General features: G+C 44.0%; 1 protein-coding gene across 6 annotated transcripts in view; it reads left to right on the top strand.

Annotated features, from left to right (window-relative positions):
* Positions 1-756: 756 nt before the first annotated feature.
* Positions 757-16165, top strand: part of Myh10 (myosin heavy chain 10) — a 137637-nt gene continuing 122228 nt past the window's right edge. For 2 of the 6 annotated variants that reach the window (XM_023723440.1, XM_023723439.1), the window contains exons 1-2: positions 757-1136; positions 8188-8563. In XM_023723440.1, coding sequence (XP_023579208.1) covers positions 1078-1136; positions 8188-8563 — 435 coding nt within the window. In that variant the 5' untranslated portion in view covers positions 757-1077. The other 4 variants (XM_023723444.1, XM_023723441.1, XM_023723442.1 and 1 more) reach the window with 3 other exon arrangements.

Here is a 16165-nt window from a genome sequence, read left to right as displayed (position 1 = left end):
CAAATGTTAGCTTGCAAATGTTGCATCTTAATGCAAACATTAGCTCTTAAGTTTTTTATAAGGATATCTTATTTTGTTCTTGTGATTAAGGCTATTGTACACATATAGTTAAGAGTTGTGTTGTAGTTGAGTAGATGCTGCAGACATTTCATTAAATATTTATTAACTTCGATTTTTTAGCTTCCCTTCCTTATTTTGGAACCTATTTATTTCTTTTTATTACAGGTCTTAGGTGTTTTCTGAGGCCTGTGAAAAAGAGCTCACAACGTGAAGAAATGACAGCCCTGCAGGAACCCACAGAACCCCTCAGCAGCTCCTCTTACATAGGAAGCTCTAGTAGATGAATGAACGAAGGAGGTGAATGAAGTGTTTTTCTCAAGGGTCCTCTCCAAGGCTCGTCAGCTTCTTCGGGAATCTCAGCCCTGCCCGGAGGCTGGACCAGGAGGCCCCTCCTCTAGCTAACACTAAAACTGCCACAGCGGAGAAAGGTGTCCGGCGGCCCGAGCTCGCCGACCTAGGCAGCATCGTCTTGGGGGACCCTGTTGTGAGCGTTAGCCAAGGCGACTGCGACCTGGGACCCCGGCGAACGCGGGCGCACGGGCGGAGCCGCACTGCTCCTCCCGGCGTCCCTCCCCCACTGCAGGTGAGCCGCAGAGCCGAGCCCCCCCACCCAGCCCAGGGTGACGTCAGGCCTCTGGACCGCGTTCCGGCCCCGCCCCTGCAGGCAGCGCCCGGGGCCCGCGTCTTCGCGGTAAAAGCCCGTCCTGCAGCAGGACGATCGGACTGCGGCAGGCCGACGCGGCTAGGCGCTCGAGTAGGCTGCAGCGGCCGCCCGACGCTAGGTCGAAGCTCTTGTAGTCTGGACTGGGAGCTCCTGTCGCGCAACACCTGTCCTACTGCGCGCACAGCCCGGGCTCGCGCAGCTCACCGGCCGCTGCAGGGTCCGCACCCGTTGCCTCGCGGGATCGCTGGGCGCCCAGCCGGCCTCTGCTGTCCATCTCCACCCGAGCCAGCCAATCGCCTGCCCCTGCCTCGGCCGCACCTCCCGGAATCTCTGATGGGCGTGAGAGCCAGCCTATGAGATTGGGATCCTGGCGGTCTGGACCGGGAGCGGGAGCCAATGAGCAAAATTCCAGGTGGGTGGAGGGAACCAGACTCGAGAAGGTAGCTTCGTTCGGGTTGCTAACGTCTTCCCTTGGAGATGGGTGCGCAAACGGACCAGTGGGTCTGGGGGCGGCGGTGATGGGCGTGGGGCTGGCCCAATGAGGGTGGGAGTGGGTGGGGCCGCCGCGAGCAGCAGTGCTAAAGGAGCCCGGCGGAGGCAGCGGTGGGTTTGGGACTGAGGCGCCGGATCTGTGGTCGCGGTCGGGGACGTGCGCGGGCGCCACCATCTTCGGCTGAAGGTGAGTGAGAGGTGCGGCTCCCGGGTTCGAGCGCCACGGCCTGGGGTGCGAGGACAGTTTCTAAGGGTCGGGGGGAGGGGACAGATCCCGGGCTTGGGGACCCGGCGGCTGTGGCGCGCAGGAACGGAACCCAAGGCGGGAGGATTCGTGCTGCGGGCACCCTCAGCTCGTTTAAGCTGGGACCTGGGAGGGGTGGAGAAGAGGCTGTGGGACCTGGAGGGTAGGGAAGGAGAAACCCCTGGAAGGGTGAGGAATGGGTTCTGGGAGAGTGAGACCCCTGCAGGGATCTGGGCCCAGCTGTGCAGGAGGGCGACCCCTGGGGTGTGAGGATGGAGATCTGGGGGTGCGGTCCCAGGGACCAGGTCTCCTGTGGGATCCCTGGCGGCGTGGAATTGAGGTGGCGGCTAGTGTCCTAGTGGGGCCCCAGGTTTCCCCGCGGGTCTGTGTCTGCCTTCCAGGAGAGGACTGGGTGCTGGGGCGTGATGCCGGTGGCGGGGGGCGCTGGACCGGAAGGGCCCCTGGGTGAGTTAGGCTGGGCCGGGCTCCCGAGGCATTGCAGAGGGGTTCGTCGAGGGCTCAGAAGGCAGGCGGCGGACCTGTGGGTGGACGGGCTGGAGGGCAGAGAGGCTGAGCGCGGCCCGAGCCGGCCGCCGGGAGGATCGCGCTCTGCCGGTGCCGGGCGACGATCGGGGAGTGGGGGGGTAGCAAGGCGCGCGCCCGGTGGGCCGCCGGGGCCGGGTGGACGCCGGGCGAGGCCTGGGCGGTTTAGGGGGGCGAGGCGGGAAATGTGGCGGGGGCGCGCTGCAGCCTGGCGGCCGGGGGGAGGGTCAGCCCTCGCGTCGGGATCTCTTTATTGTGTAAGTGATCTGGGAATGGCTCGCCGCAGTCTCTTCCTCGCCTGCTGTAGTTGGGGTCACACCCATATCCCATAAAATCGAACTGGAATTGGGTCGGAGGGAAGTTGAAGCTGCGGAGTCCTGACATTGGCGGGGCTTTGTGGGCCTGTCGTGGGCGGCTTCGGCCCAGGGACCCGGGAGGCAGCCAGGCCTGCGTGGGACCGGTGCCCTAGGAAGGAGACTGGCAACTCGGCAGGGCTGAGCCGGGTTGGTGAGGTTTGGGTAACGTGGCCTCTGCCTACAACCGTTATCTCCGTCTCTTAGGGCCTCTGCAGCTCCCCTTCAAGATCACTGCGGTGGATGGAAGGGGGTGGGGTGGGCTAGGGTGGAGTAGGGGAAAGCAGGCGGGGTGGATCCAGACTGCAGATGAAACAAAGACTGCTGTTTTCGCGAATAATATAATACTAAATATAATACTTTGGCTATGCTGAGATTTTGGTGGTGGTGGTGTTTTTAACATTGAAACTGAGTCAGGTTTAATTATTTTTGATGGTATCTTACTCTGGAAAACTTTATAATCTATTCATTGTTTTATCTCCTCCATCAGTCTGCCTCTATTAATTATTCTTGTAGTCCCATGCTTTTGGTGTTTAAGTGTGCCCTGGCTGTCTCGGGTTCTGGAATAGTGGCCATTTTATGCATCTCCTCACTTCTGCATCTTAAATTCAGTTCTTCCTCTCCTTATCGGGAGCAAGCATATGGTGTAATTGTGCGATATAGCAGAGGCTTCTCCGATGTTTACTTGGGCTTCTTAGGGAAAGCATGACAATGAAGAGACAGGACAGAAGGTGAGATGGAGGAAAATTTGAAGGACATGTTCTAGGGTGGAAAGCTATATGCTTCTGTGGTGCATTTACTTTGTTGTCACATATGAAGAATTAAAATTCCTGGTTTTGGGATCCAAGTTTTAGGAATACTTAGCACAGTGTAAAAATATGAATTGAGAGATGGTGCAGGTCATAGATAGTACCTTTTGCATTTGTTTTGTGATCATTTGTTTAAGCAGAGTTTTGATAAGTTACTAGATTTACACAGTCCTGTCATGTAAGTGACCTCAACTGTAGCTCTCATTAAACAAATTGGGACAATTGTTTTACTTCATCTGTTTTAGGATTTCCTTTTTTTTTTTTTTTTTTTGTTGGCAGAACCAGGGATTGAACTCAGGCCCTGTGCTTGCCAGGAAAGCGCTTATTCCACTGAGCCATCTCCCTGGCCCCAGGATGCTCTATTTTAGATAACCTGTCTAGCATTTTTGCTTACTTTTTTTATGTAAGCTGTTCGCAACATTGCACTTTTTCTCTCTTTACAATGTGACAGTGGGTGCCAGCAGGCAGTTGAAGTTTACAGGGTGGGACTTCATTGGGAGTGTAAACTGACCAGGAGATAGAGAGCCCCACAGTGTGTCTAAAACCAGTCATGATGGTGGGAGCTTCGGTTTGTAGGGGATTCACTGATTCACAGGTAAATGATTCAATTATAGTTAGAAAACTATTTTGAAGGACACCAAGACAAAATATCTGGAGATTATCTTCAAACCTCTTACAAAAGGGTTCTTGTTTTAGTCTTTTCTGTCCTAAGTACAAGTATTTTTACTTTAATATACAGAGGCTTTGCCACATTGTACTAATGTGCTCATAAGGTAACCTTCTACTCTTTAAGCCACAATTGATAGCTTTTTTATTTAGTGACAGGCAATATACAGTTTACTACGTGCCCTTCAAAATTTCCTCCCTCCTGTCTTCCTTCATAGTGACCTACACACCGGACTTGCCCTTTGGATTTAATCACAGTTCTGTCTGGTGCTTGCTGGCTGTGTGACTTTGGGTGGGTCGTTACCTTTCTCTAAAGTACCTCAGGTTCTTCATCAGTAAGGTGGAGATAATAATTATACGCCCCTCATGGTGCTGTTGTGAGGATGGATGTGTCCAGGCTACCTAGTGCCTGGACATAATTAGAAGTATATAACAATGATATTTGGTATTTGAAAAATTCCAGTTTTATCCTTTTAGCAACACAAAACATTTGGGAGTGGTATGTTGTTAAATACCAGGATTCCCCAGATCAGATACCAAATGTACAATGGAGTGAAAAAAACAAACGTATTTGGCAATCACCAGTGAGGAGTTAAACTGAACAAAACATCTTCACTGGCCTCTTGAACTCCAGCAGTTGAACAGTATGAGTGGCTGCTGCTTTCTGAGTTAGCCCTCTGGTGCTGTGCAGGAGAGGGCAAGAAGAGCAGTACAAAATGTAAGGAGAAGAGAGGATTAAATTGCCAGATTGACCTGAAAAGAACTTCTGAAGGGTGACATTTGGGTCAGGAGTGGAAGGAATAGTAGGTTTCTGGTTGTGGAGAAGTTGAAGCTTACCGTGAGGGTAGGGACCATTCATGTAGGATTGATCAGTAAGTATAGATCCACTGTTACGTACCAGTGACTCTGCTAAATGCCCAAGATACAGCAAGGGAAAGAAAAGAGTAAAAGTAATTTGTGATCCTCCTACTCAGTAAAGGCCCAATGAATATTTACTCCATTAAAAAAATACATGTGTATATAATTGCACAAATTCAGGAGCATGTTGTGATATTTTTAGTTTTTTTTTCTTGTATTACATTACAAATATCTTTATACCTAAAAAAAAAAAAAAGTACTGCTCAATTTTAAATTTTCTTATTTTTAAACATAATTTTTACAGGGCCGGCGAGATAGAACAGCAGACTGAGCACCTGCTTTGGCAAGCGCAGGGACCAGGGTTTGATCCCAAGTTCCATATGCTGTGCCAGCCCCTCCGCCGGGGCGCCCTGAGCCAGCAACCAACTGACCAACTCATGGTGGCTTCACCCCTATAATCCTAGCATTGGGGAGGCCAAAAACAGGAGGATCACTATGAGTTCAAGCTGCATAGTGAGGCCCCGTACCAAAATACATAAATAAAAAAAAATAATTTTTACAATATTTGTTTCATGACCCATTCTAGAAAGGACCTGTAATTTTAACTTGTAGCCACCTATTAAATTGAAGAATATAATTATATACCAAAGGTAGAGCAATCTGGATGTGTACTGGAAGCAACGTAGAATATATAAGTTATACCAAACAAGAATAACTTATCATTTCATTACTAAAATAGTGGGATACTTTGCTTTACTAGAGTCCATTCTAAAAGGATATATCCTAATACAAAAGGATGCCATTTGTATCCTAATATTCGTCCTCAAATTCACCTAGGCTGATTACCACACCCCATTTTACTAGTATGCAGTGTTTAAGTTTTTCAGTTAGAAATACTTGTTATTAGTCTTTGTTTTTTTTTTTTTTTTTTTTTTTTTTTTTTTTTTTTTTTAGAGACAGGATCTCTTTTTGTAGTACAGGCTGATCTTGAACTCCCTATATAGCTCAGGCTGGTCTTGAACTCACCACAATCCTACTGCCTCTGCCTCTAGAGTGCTTGGATTATAGGCATGTTCCATGACTCCCACTTTTGTTATTAGTTTTCATAAGCTTTATACCCTTAGGGCCAGCCAAGTAGTTCAGTGGACTGAAGTGCCTGCAAGCAAACACAGGGGTCCAGGGTTCAATCCCTGCACCTGGGAGGCTTTAAACAGGCGGATCACTATGAGTCCATCTAGTAGTGAGACCCTGAACACCCTGAGGACGCTTCCCTAAAATAAAAAATTTTTTTAAAAAAAGCTTTATCCTTAAAGGTAAAGGGCTCTTGAAGCCATACTTCTGAGTGTACACAGGCCCATAAATATTTTCTGTATTGTTTACACATGGATGTCTAAGAAGGGAAATATAAGTTTAGTTCTAAAATGTCTTAGCAGGTTTACTTTAGAAGTCTAATATGAATCACAGTTTTGTGATTTTTTTTTTTAATTTTGTATTTTTTTTTAGGGAAGGGTCTACAGGGTGTTCAGGGTCTCACTACTAGATCAGACTCCTAGTAATCTGCCTGTTTATAGCCTCCCAAGAGCTGAAATTATAGACATGTGCCACCATGCCCAGTCTCAATTGCTGTCTCAGCCCGCCCTGGAGGTGGCGCCTGCATGGCAGGCCTGGGGATTGAATCTGGCTCCAGCGCCTGCTTGCAAGTGCTTTAATCCACTGAGCTATTTGGCCAGCCTTTTTTTTTTTCGAGATTTGTGATTTAGATTTACTTTGTTTAATTTTAAAAATCCAAATCTATGACCTTTAAAAGGTCAATACATTCTTTTGATCATGTAATGAATTACTCTAGAGCTTTGCTTTTCAGTCTTTATCTGCCCCAACCAACCAAGTAGTAATGGTGGCAGGTTGTGGCAGCCAGAGAATTGGGGAGCAGTGCTTGTGAACTGTGGCCCAGGACTGACAGCAGCAGCACTATCCAGGTACTTGTATTTGGTGATTCTTCCTTTTTTTTTTTTTTTTTTTTGCGGAACTGAGGATTGAATTCAGACCCTTGCGCTTGCCAGGGAAGTGCTTATTCCACTGAGCCATCTCCCTGGCCCCACTTGGTGATTCTCGAGCTTTAGTCTAGACCTCCTGAATGAGAACCTCTGGGTCTGTGGCCAGCATTCTGCATGTCCGTGCGTTCTCCTGGTACTGCTGCTGAATACCAAAATCTGAGACCAAATACTGAGTCTACTTAGCATCTTTATCCACTACGATGATTAACCTAATAGGACACACAACTTGAATCTAAACAAAGTCATCAGTGTTCTCCAGAGGGCAACACATAGGCACATAGTAGTGTCCAGCATGTTTCTCCCATTTCATGGAGCTTGGAGTTCATCTATGAATTCAAGCTTAAAAGCCCATTAGCAAGTTTGGATCACTGACTATTTCCCTTATAGCTTACAAGGGATGTCTCGTAGGTATCCTCTTGCCTGCAGAAAATCCTCAACATTCCTGGCACTTGGGTGGGAGGAGTTGAGGAGATGTGATAAAGTAAGAATAGTCAGTTGGCTTCTTGTACTGATTTGGATAAAATTGTAGAAACTGTATGACATTTGTAATGACACATAATTTGAAATAATAGCAAAAAATGTTTGGGATAGTATTATATTTTAGGAAAACAGTCAGGAATAACAAGTCGTATTAGCAAGATGAACGATAAACATAAAATCCTGCCATTTGTTCCAAAAGACCAATTGCACAATATTAGGAGGAGAACTTAGCAACCTTCTCCAGAGTACTTGGATTATAGGCATGTTCCATGACTCCCACTGTCTTTTACTATCTACTCTGGTAGATCTCTATGAGCCAAAAGGCCTGGATACCCAGCTGTATATGACTAGTAATGTCATGTGACTCCAAGTTACACTTGTCTTTGGTGGCCCCATTTGATTATGTAAAGACTATGTGGGACCATAGAGAAGCTGTCGAGGGACTGACATGGGGTATCTGTGAGGAAGAACATGGAGTCTGAAGATAGACTGGGAGGCATGCGTTCAACCTGATTCTGGCAGTCGTCATGTGCTCTTGTAGCCATATCCTTGTGGTCATACTAGTTCCACGGATGCTTTTTCATGTGTCTTTATATTCATTTGCTTCTTTCTACTTTCCCTTCTTAGTCCCCTGTTTAATTTGTGGTGAGGGTAAAAGAGGAGATGGAGAAAAAATAAGGTCACTTTGGAACTTTGCTTTTTTTTCTTCTGCCTGCTTCTCAGCCCCCAGTAACTAAGATCTTATTGAGTGGTCATCAGACATCCAGAGTCATAATTAGTGGTCACCCCTTAAGTTTACCTTGGAAACTTAGGCAGTATGGCCATGACCAGGAACACCCCAACTCCTTCACTCAGAGTTTACTCCTTATGTTTACTAAGGATTTTGTTTTATTTCTCAAAAAAATAAACCTTGTAAATTATTTTATATTTGGCAGACATCTGACTCTATCCTTCTTTTTCTCAGAGGCAATTGCTCTTGGATCCTTCTGTTTACAATGGCGCAGAGAACTGGACTGGAGGATCCGGAGCGGTATCTCTTTGTGGACAGGGCTGTCATCTACAACCCTGCCACTCAAGCTGATTGGACAGCTAAAAAGCTAGTGTGGATTCCATCAGAACGCCATGGTTTTGAGGCGGCCAGTATCAAAGAAGAACGAGGAGATGAAGTTATGGTGGAGCTGGCGGAGAATGGAAAGAAAGCAATGGTCAACAAAGACGACATTCAGAAGATGAATCCACCTAAGTTTTCCAAGGTGGAGGATATGGCTGAGTTGACGTGCTTGAATGAAGCTTCTGTCTTACATAACCTGAAGGACCGCTACTATTCAGGACTTATCTACGTAAGTATTTTTCCAGATGTTAATGGAAATTGGTGATGGAGAATTAATGTAAATTATCTCATGTCATAATCAAGTGACAATGTAGAATATCCCCTACAATCTATTTAACAGTACTATTTCTGATAGATTCTTGCATTCACAATTGTTTTCTTTTAAATCTTAATGTGGTAGGTTTGAATAATCCAATCTGCAATTGTATATAGTAAAATGGTATCTGAATACTTTTTTAGTGGTGCCTTGGAGCATTGTAAGGTGAGAGGGTGAGAGAGCATGTGGCAGAAAGACCAGGACCTTAAAGTGATGAGCCTTACATCAGTAGACATTTTTTTTTTTTTTTTTTTTTTTTTTGCGATACCACGGATTGAACTCAGGACTCTGTGCTTGCCAGGCAGGTGCTTATTCTACTGAGTTATCTCCCCAACTCCCTTGCATCAGTAGCAGGATATAGACAACAAAATAGTAGGAAGTCAAGTGCCTATCCAGGACCATTAGGTCAAGGGGCTACACACAGGCTTAAAGGCTTCAGTAAGAACAAGGATATGGTATCTTCACTGATATACAGGAAAGCAGGAAAGAGGTTTTTAAGTGGAAACAGTTCAGGGTGAGATTGAAATTGTGGCTGTCCTTGGTTAGCTGCTGATATGTATATTTTAGTCACTGACCATGCCCTTGATCATATAGAAATTATAAAAATTAATAAAGGACAAGGTAGACAGGAAAAGTGCAAGCTACATACTAAAAAGGCTCTAGAAAAACAAAAATAAATTTGAGAGGAAGGGAGACAGAGGTGGCAAGGATTTGAAGAAAGTGGCATTGGATTGGTTTTAAACAGGACAAAGAAAATTTGTGAGAAAAGTTGACACGAGGGGTGGCTGAAATTGGAAAAAGGTATTGGAATTTTATACAAGGAATGTACCACTGAGGTTCATGAATAATTCAACATCTCAATCAGAACTAATATTCCTGTAGGAATTAGAGTATCTAAGGAATATTTACTGAACACTGCTGCGTTCTGGATGCTGGAGATGCCGGGGTAGCATGGAGAATAAGATGGGCTGGGTCCTGGAGTTGTGATGTTGCTGGTAAGGAGATGAAGCAGGGATATAGGCTGGGGAGAGGAGGAGAATGAACAGTCTCCCACAGAGGTCAGGGCAGGGCTCCTGGACGAGGCTGCAGTTAGGCTGCAGGCCTGCCTAACGGAGGGAAAGCTGAGCAATGAGTTGTGTGCTTGTGAACTTTGCTGGGGTTGCTTCTGTCAAGCTCGATGGGCTCCCTTGCTCTGTTTCAGTATGGGATGGGATGCAGAGTAAGAGAGGAAAAGGCAGCAGGACCAGGAAAGCCATTTGCGGAGAGTGGAATGATCTAGGAAAAGGGGAGAAGCCAAGATAAAAGCAACTGGGAAGCAGCATGGAGGATCCCATTGTGTGGAAGACGACTACTTTCTCGTCTGTCTCTGGGTCTGGCTGTGTGATTTTGCTCCAGGCCCAAGGGTGGAGGAACTTGGGTGTCCACTGCTGGCACAGAAGGTAACTTGTCCAGGATCTTTGATGTCAGGCTTCATAGGAATGAAAGTCTGGGTAGGAGAGACTGACGTGTAGATCAAGGGCTGGAGGTTTTAATGATGTTGATGTGCAGCATTCATGGGCACAGGGGTGTGAAAGAGCTAGAAAGTGAAGAGACTGGTCAGACAGTAGGTACTGTGGACCTAAGATTTGAGAAGTGGGCCTACTTTGCGTTAAGCCAGGTGCACCAACTTGAGGAGCAGAAGACTGCAGTGTGGAAGGAGACTGTGGCTGTGAAGGCAAACGATCAAAGATGTCCAAGTGTATTTTATTTGTGACCATTTCCCATGATAATTCTGAGATTTTTTTGCAGCTTTTATTGAGTTTGTTTATTTTCCTTTCCAACTTAACTCAGAATAACCTGGGTAAATTTGTGAATTTCTTTGCAAAGCATGGCCTCTGTGGTCCATGCAGGAGAATGGGAGTTTCTGTCACAAGTAGAGGTGGGGGTTTCGGAGGAGGAGCGCCTCTCCCGAGGCCGGTGCAGGAAGGTTTGCACTGAGGACATTTGCTAGAACACCGGCCTGTACAGAAGAGTATGAAGAGGGGAGTGGGCAGAGCTACCCTGCTGCGTGGGGGTACATTTGTTTTGGGTTTTGGAATTAACGGGTCAGGTGAGATTGATCAGTCAGTTAAAACCGATTGGTTGAAGTTCCATGATATAGATGCAGTATAATTGTATCACACCCTTTGGAGCATATTTCTGTAGATGACTTGTGTTGGAGTTTAAATTTAATTCAAATAAGTTAAGTTGCTAACAGATTTAGTTATGTTCTTTACTTGTTTTCTTTGGATTTATATTCCCTGACCTCTGGCTTCTTAGGTCATTAATTTTCATCTTCCTTCCTAATAAAACTCTGTGTCCCCTCTAACACCATTTTAGCTCACCTCAGAAGTCTTAATAGGTAGCATTTTTATTACTTAATTCTAAATATTTTGTAGTTTTTTTTTTTTTTTTTTTTTTTTGCGCAACCGGGGATTGAACTCAGGCCCTTTCTCTTGCCAGGGAAGCGCTTATTCTACTGCACCATCTCCCCGGCCCGTGTAATTTTTATTATAATTTCTTCTTCAGCCTCTAGACCTTTCAAACTTTTGAACATTTCCAAGTTTTGGGTTTTAAAGTTATCTTCTTGCTACTAATTTCTAAAAGTAATTGTATCATAGTCAAAGAATATTGTCTATAGATTGACTTACTTTTATTGAGACTTAAGTCTCACTAAAGGTTATTTTTATTGAGAAGTTGTGTAACATATTGCCATTTTTAATTAATGCCCTATATGTTTGCAAAGAATGTGTATTGCTTATTTTTGAGTGTAGGTTTCTGTATATGGCCATTAGGTTAAGCTTTTGATTATATTATTTGTACCTTCTATAGCCTGACTAATTTTTATCTGCTTGATCTATCGGTTACTGAGAGAAGTATGTTAAAAATCTTCCAGTGTGCTTTATTAACTGCGCATCCTTAAACAACGTGATTTAGTTTTGCCTGGTTTTCAATTTTTGTATAAATGAATCTCATAGTCTGTAGTCTTTTGTGTCTGTAAGTCTTTTGTTGTTTTACTTAGCATCACATTTTAAAGATTGATCCATATTATTTTGTGTAGCTGTAATTCCATAGTTTTGGACCTCTTGGGCTATTCCTAAAATCTCCTCAGGGAGGTTGAGAGATCAAAACTTATCATAATAATATGATGTTGTTTGCTTCTTTGACTATTGCCGTTTGTAACTGATGGTCCAAAAGCAATGATGAATAAAGTTTCTGACACTGTATCTTGGGGCTGGGAGATGGCTCAGTAGAGGCCTGAGTTCAATCCCTGGTTCTGCAAAAAAAAAAAAAAAAATAATAAAAAAAAAAAAAAAAAAAAATAATGATACCCCTTTTCTTTTTTTTGTTCGCGGAACCGGGGATTGAACTCAGGCCCTTGCACTTGCCAGGGAAGCACTTACTCCACTGAGCCATCTCCCCGGCCCCATGACACCTTATCTTGAATAAAGGTAGTGACCATACTCTCTACTAATTTTACTGCCTTTTATTAGCAGTTTTTAAAAAAAAATTCCAGTTTCACTCAAGGATGTCCTTGATGAAACTGGAAACATGATTGATTTTAAGTCTCAACACTTGAAAACACATCTTTATCAAATACCTGTCATGAATATGAATTAGAAATGATACTGTGAGTGTGAGAATGTGTCTTTCACCATTCTGTCTGATGCAGTGGTTAAGTGTGCATAGACAGTCTGGCACAGGTACATAATGATGGTTACTTGCGGGAAAAGCATGTGTCTAGTTATCTGAGTTGCAGGCTAGGCTTTTGATGTGATGGAATGACTGATGGCTAGCAGTGGTTACTCTCACAGAGGTATCTGGCAGACATTTTCTTGAAAATAAACAAAGTGAGCTTGTCACTTCCAAGAAAACATCTGACTGTATTTGTTGCCAGTGATAGAATTTCAGTTTTTACAGGAAAATTAGAATTGTGAGAAACTTGTACCCACCACCATGAACTCAACAGCTTGTCAATACTTAAAAACCTTTCTAGGGCTGGGGAGATGGCTCAGTAGAATAAGCACTTGCCTGCCAAGTGCAAGGGCCTGAGTTCAATCCCAGTACCGCCAAGAAAACCCCTTTCTGATGCAATAGATGGTGATGATAATGAAAGTGATTTTTTTTTTCTTTTTTTTGCGGTCATATAGTGAAATGACATCATGTGGAAGACTTGCATAATTCAGTGAGCCAGTATTTTCCAAATGAGGTACACATGATGTTACAGAATCATGCACTGGTAAAGATTAATTCAATACCAAGTCGCTGGATCTTGATGTAACGAGAGTATTAATTCACTGATTGGGCTAGCGATCCTGTTCTTTAATTAACTGTTACTTGTTCAGTTTTGGTAGTTTCAAAGAGAAATACCTTCAAAAATCTGAAAAGGTGGAATTACTCCTTTTTTCCAACTTAGTAGTGAATTTGTACAAGTCTGACTTACTTTATATACTTCAATGAAAAAACATATCACAATAGATTAAAATGCAGAAGCAGATATGAAAATTGAGCTGTTTTCTAGTAAGCCAGACAAAAAGTTTTACAAAAAAATGTATAAAATGTGCCACTCCTATCACTTTCTATTTTGGAAAACAAATACAAAACATTACCTTTTATAAGAAATGTTATTTCTGTTCATATGTACTGTGCTTGTAGTTTTTAAACAAATGAATATTCATTTCAAAAATCAGTGTATTTTATTTATTTCTTTTTAATATTTATGTGTGTGTGTGTGTGTGTGTGTGTGTGTGTGGCCAGCTCAGGCTGGTATGTGGTGCTGGGGGATTGAACCGCGGTCCCTGTGCTTTGCTAAGCTTGTTCTAAGTAGGTGCTTTAGACCACTGAGCCATCTCACCAGCCCTAAATAAAAATCAGTGTATTTTATGTAATACATATAGAAAATGAAAGGTCTTTGGGATCTTTATTTATTTATTTTATTCATTTTTACGGTACCAGGGATTAAACTCAAGACCCTGCGTTTGCCAGGCAAGCACTTATTCTACTGAACTATCTCCCCAGCCCTTTTGGGATCTTTAATCACCCTAAAAATGTAGGGCTGAGAGATAGCTCAGTGGCTTAAGTGCCTGCCTAGCAAGCACAAGTCCCAAGTTCTATTCTTGGCACTACACACTCACAAAACTTTTAAAATTTTAAAAATTTTTGAAAGAAGAGGAGGAAGTGGAAGAGGAGGAAGGGGAGGGGGAGGGGGAGGCGGTGGCTGGGGAGGATAGCTTGGTGGTCTAAGTGCCTGGCAAGCGCACAGACCTAGGTTCAGTTTTTGGTACCACATGTGCCACTAAGCTGGCCACCAAAACCGGCCGTGGTGGTGCGCACCTATAATCCCAGCACTGGGGAGGCTAAGACAGGAGAATCACTACAAGTCCAAGCTGCATAGTGAGACCTGTACCAAATAAATAAATTAAAGAATATAAATTTTTTAAAATAATAAAAATAAATGAATAAAAATAAAAAGACTGGGAAGTCGCGAGTAGATTTTTTTTTTTGGGGGGGGATGTATTTCATCATAAGATTTTTGACCAAATGTATATATCCATGCCATTGTTTCTGAGACAAGCCCACAAGTGTGTGAATGTGTTTGTGTGTCTATGTGTGTCGTGTGTGTCTGGGTATGTTTTCCCCCATCTTGGTACTATAATGAACACTGCTTCACTAAATTAAATTGCCTGGTGTAGGTATCTGACACATAAGCATCCTTTCGTGGTATGGTATGTATCTAGGAGAATTCCTGAAAGATAAAATACGAATATTTGTAAGTCATGTCTTCTATTTTTCTAGAGAATGTCTGATTTAGTCAGAGAACAACAAAATAATAGAAGTTATTTTGAGAGTCCAATAAACAAAAGATTTAAAAATATGTAGGAATACCATCAAGAGCAAATGAGGGATAGTGCAGTATTCACGGCTGACAGCCCTTAGTATGTCTTTTTGCTGTTGTTTATAGGGCTGAAGTATGAACCGAGAGCCTTGTGCATTTCACACAAGTACTGTGCCGCTGAGCAACACCCCCAGCCGCAGTGGTACATTCTGATCTGTAAGGGAACAGTAGGAAAGCGAGGGGTCGGGGAGATGGCTCAGTAGAATAAGCGCTTCCCTGGCAAGCGCTAGGGCCTGAGTTCAATCCCTGGTTCCACCAAGAAAAAAAAAAGGAAAGCTGGATGAGGGAATAGCTGGATGATGAAGGGGCTACCTAATAGGAACTGTGCCCTTCCTTAAAGGGGTGCAAACATCTCGTGGCAAGTGGCAGGTCAAGAGCCTAGGCGATATGTGACCTCTCTTCCTGCAGCTTCAGTCTCTTGCTAATGTCTCCTGTTGGCCAAAACTTGGCTTGAGGCCAGAGAGATGGGAGTTGGGGATGGGTTTCGTGAGGTCACCATCAGTTCCCTTTGGAATTGGATTTTGTGTGTGGTATGAGGTAGTGACAAGACCCACAACCTTCCTCTGCCCCCCCTGGCTCTCCAGTTGTCCCAGGGTCATTTAGAGAAGAGAAACATACAGGACTCCAGAGAAACATACTGGAGTCCTGTATGTTTCTCCACTTTTGTCATACATCAGGTGTAGGTATAAATACCTTCTTGATTCCCTATTCTGTTTCATGGGTCTGAGTGCCTATCTTTGGGCTACTACCTACTACCTACATGACTTATTAGAGCTTTATAGTTCAGTATCCAGTGTACTATGACCTCTCTGTTTTATATTTAAAGCTTGTTTTGACTGGCAGTTTCTTTGCATTTTAGTGGCTGCCTGTCACATTTTCATATGCACACACACACACACACACACACACACACACACACACAGCCCTGTTAGAAGTTTGATTAGGATTACTGATTCTATAGGTCAATTTGGGACAGAAATCTTCTTTCCTCACCCCTCCCTCCTTTCCCTGTCCTCTTGTCTTTTCTGGTACTGGTTATTGAGCCTAGGTCCTTTGCACTGGGCTACATCCCAGCCTTTAATTAATCATTGATTGATTGTGATTGTTTTGGAGACAGAGTCTTGCTCTGTAGTACATGTTGGCCCTAACTCTGTGTAACTCAGGCTGTCAAATTCATGGTGATCCTTCTGCCTCAGCCTCCCAATATTGGGATTATTTTTTATTTTGGTATAAGGTCTCACTAAATCAATAAGTTTCCAGGACAGGAGGCTTTACCTCCAGTCCTATATATTATATTGGTTTAGGATTTTTGCATATGTATCTAAATGTCCCAATTTATTAACATAATTCGTTAATAATACCCTCTTGTGAGCTAGGAAGATAGCTCAATGGTCCAAGCGCCTGCCTGTCAAGCGCAGGGACCTGGATCCCCAGTACTGTATGCTGTGTTGTCCCCACCCCAGCCCCTCTAAGCCAGCCCCTAAAATGGGTGTAGTGGTGAGGGCCTGTAATCCAAGCCCGAGATGCGTGACGAGACCCTGTACCAAATACATAAATAAAATAATAATAATACCCTCTTTAAAAAAAGAAAAAATATATAT

The sequence above is a fragment of the Octodon degus genome, unplaced genomic scaffold (assembly GCF_000260255.1).
Source record: "Octodon degus isolate 3935 unplaced genomic scaffold, OctDeg1.0 scaffold00098, whole genome shotgun sequence".
Classification (NCBI taxonomy): domain Eukaryota; kingdom Metazoa; phylum Chordata; class Mammalia; order Rodentia; family Octodontidae; genus Octodon; species Octodon degus.
The sequence above is the reverse complement of the archived record's forward strand: the minus strand, read 5'-3'. Positions and strand labels throughout refer to the sequence as shown.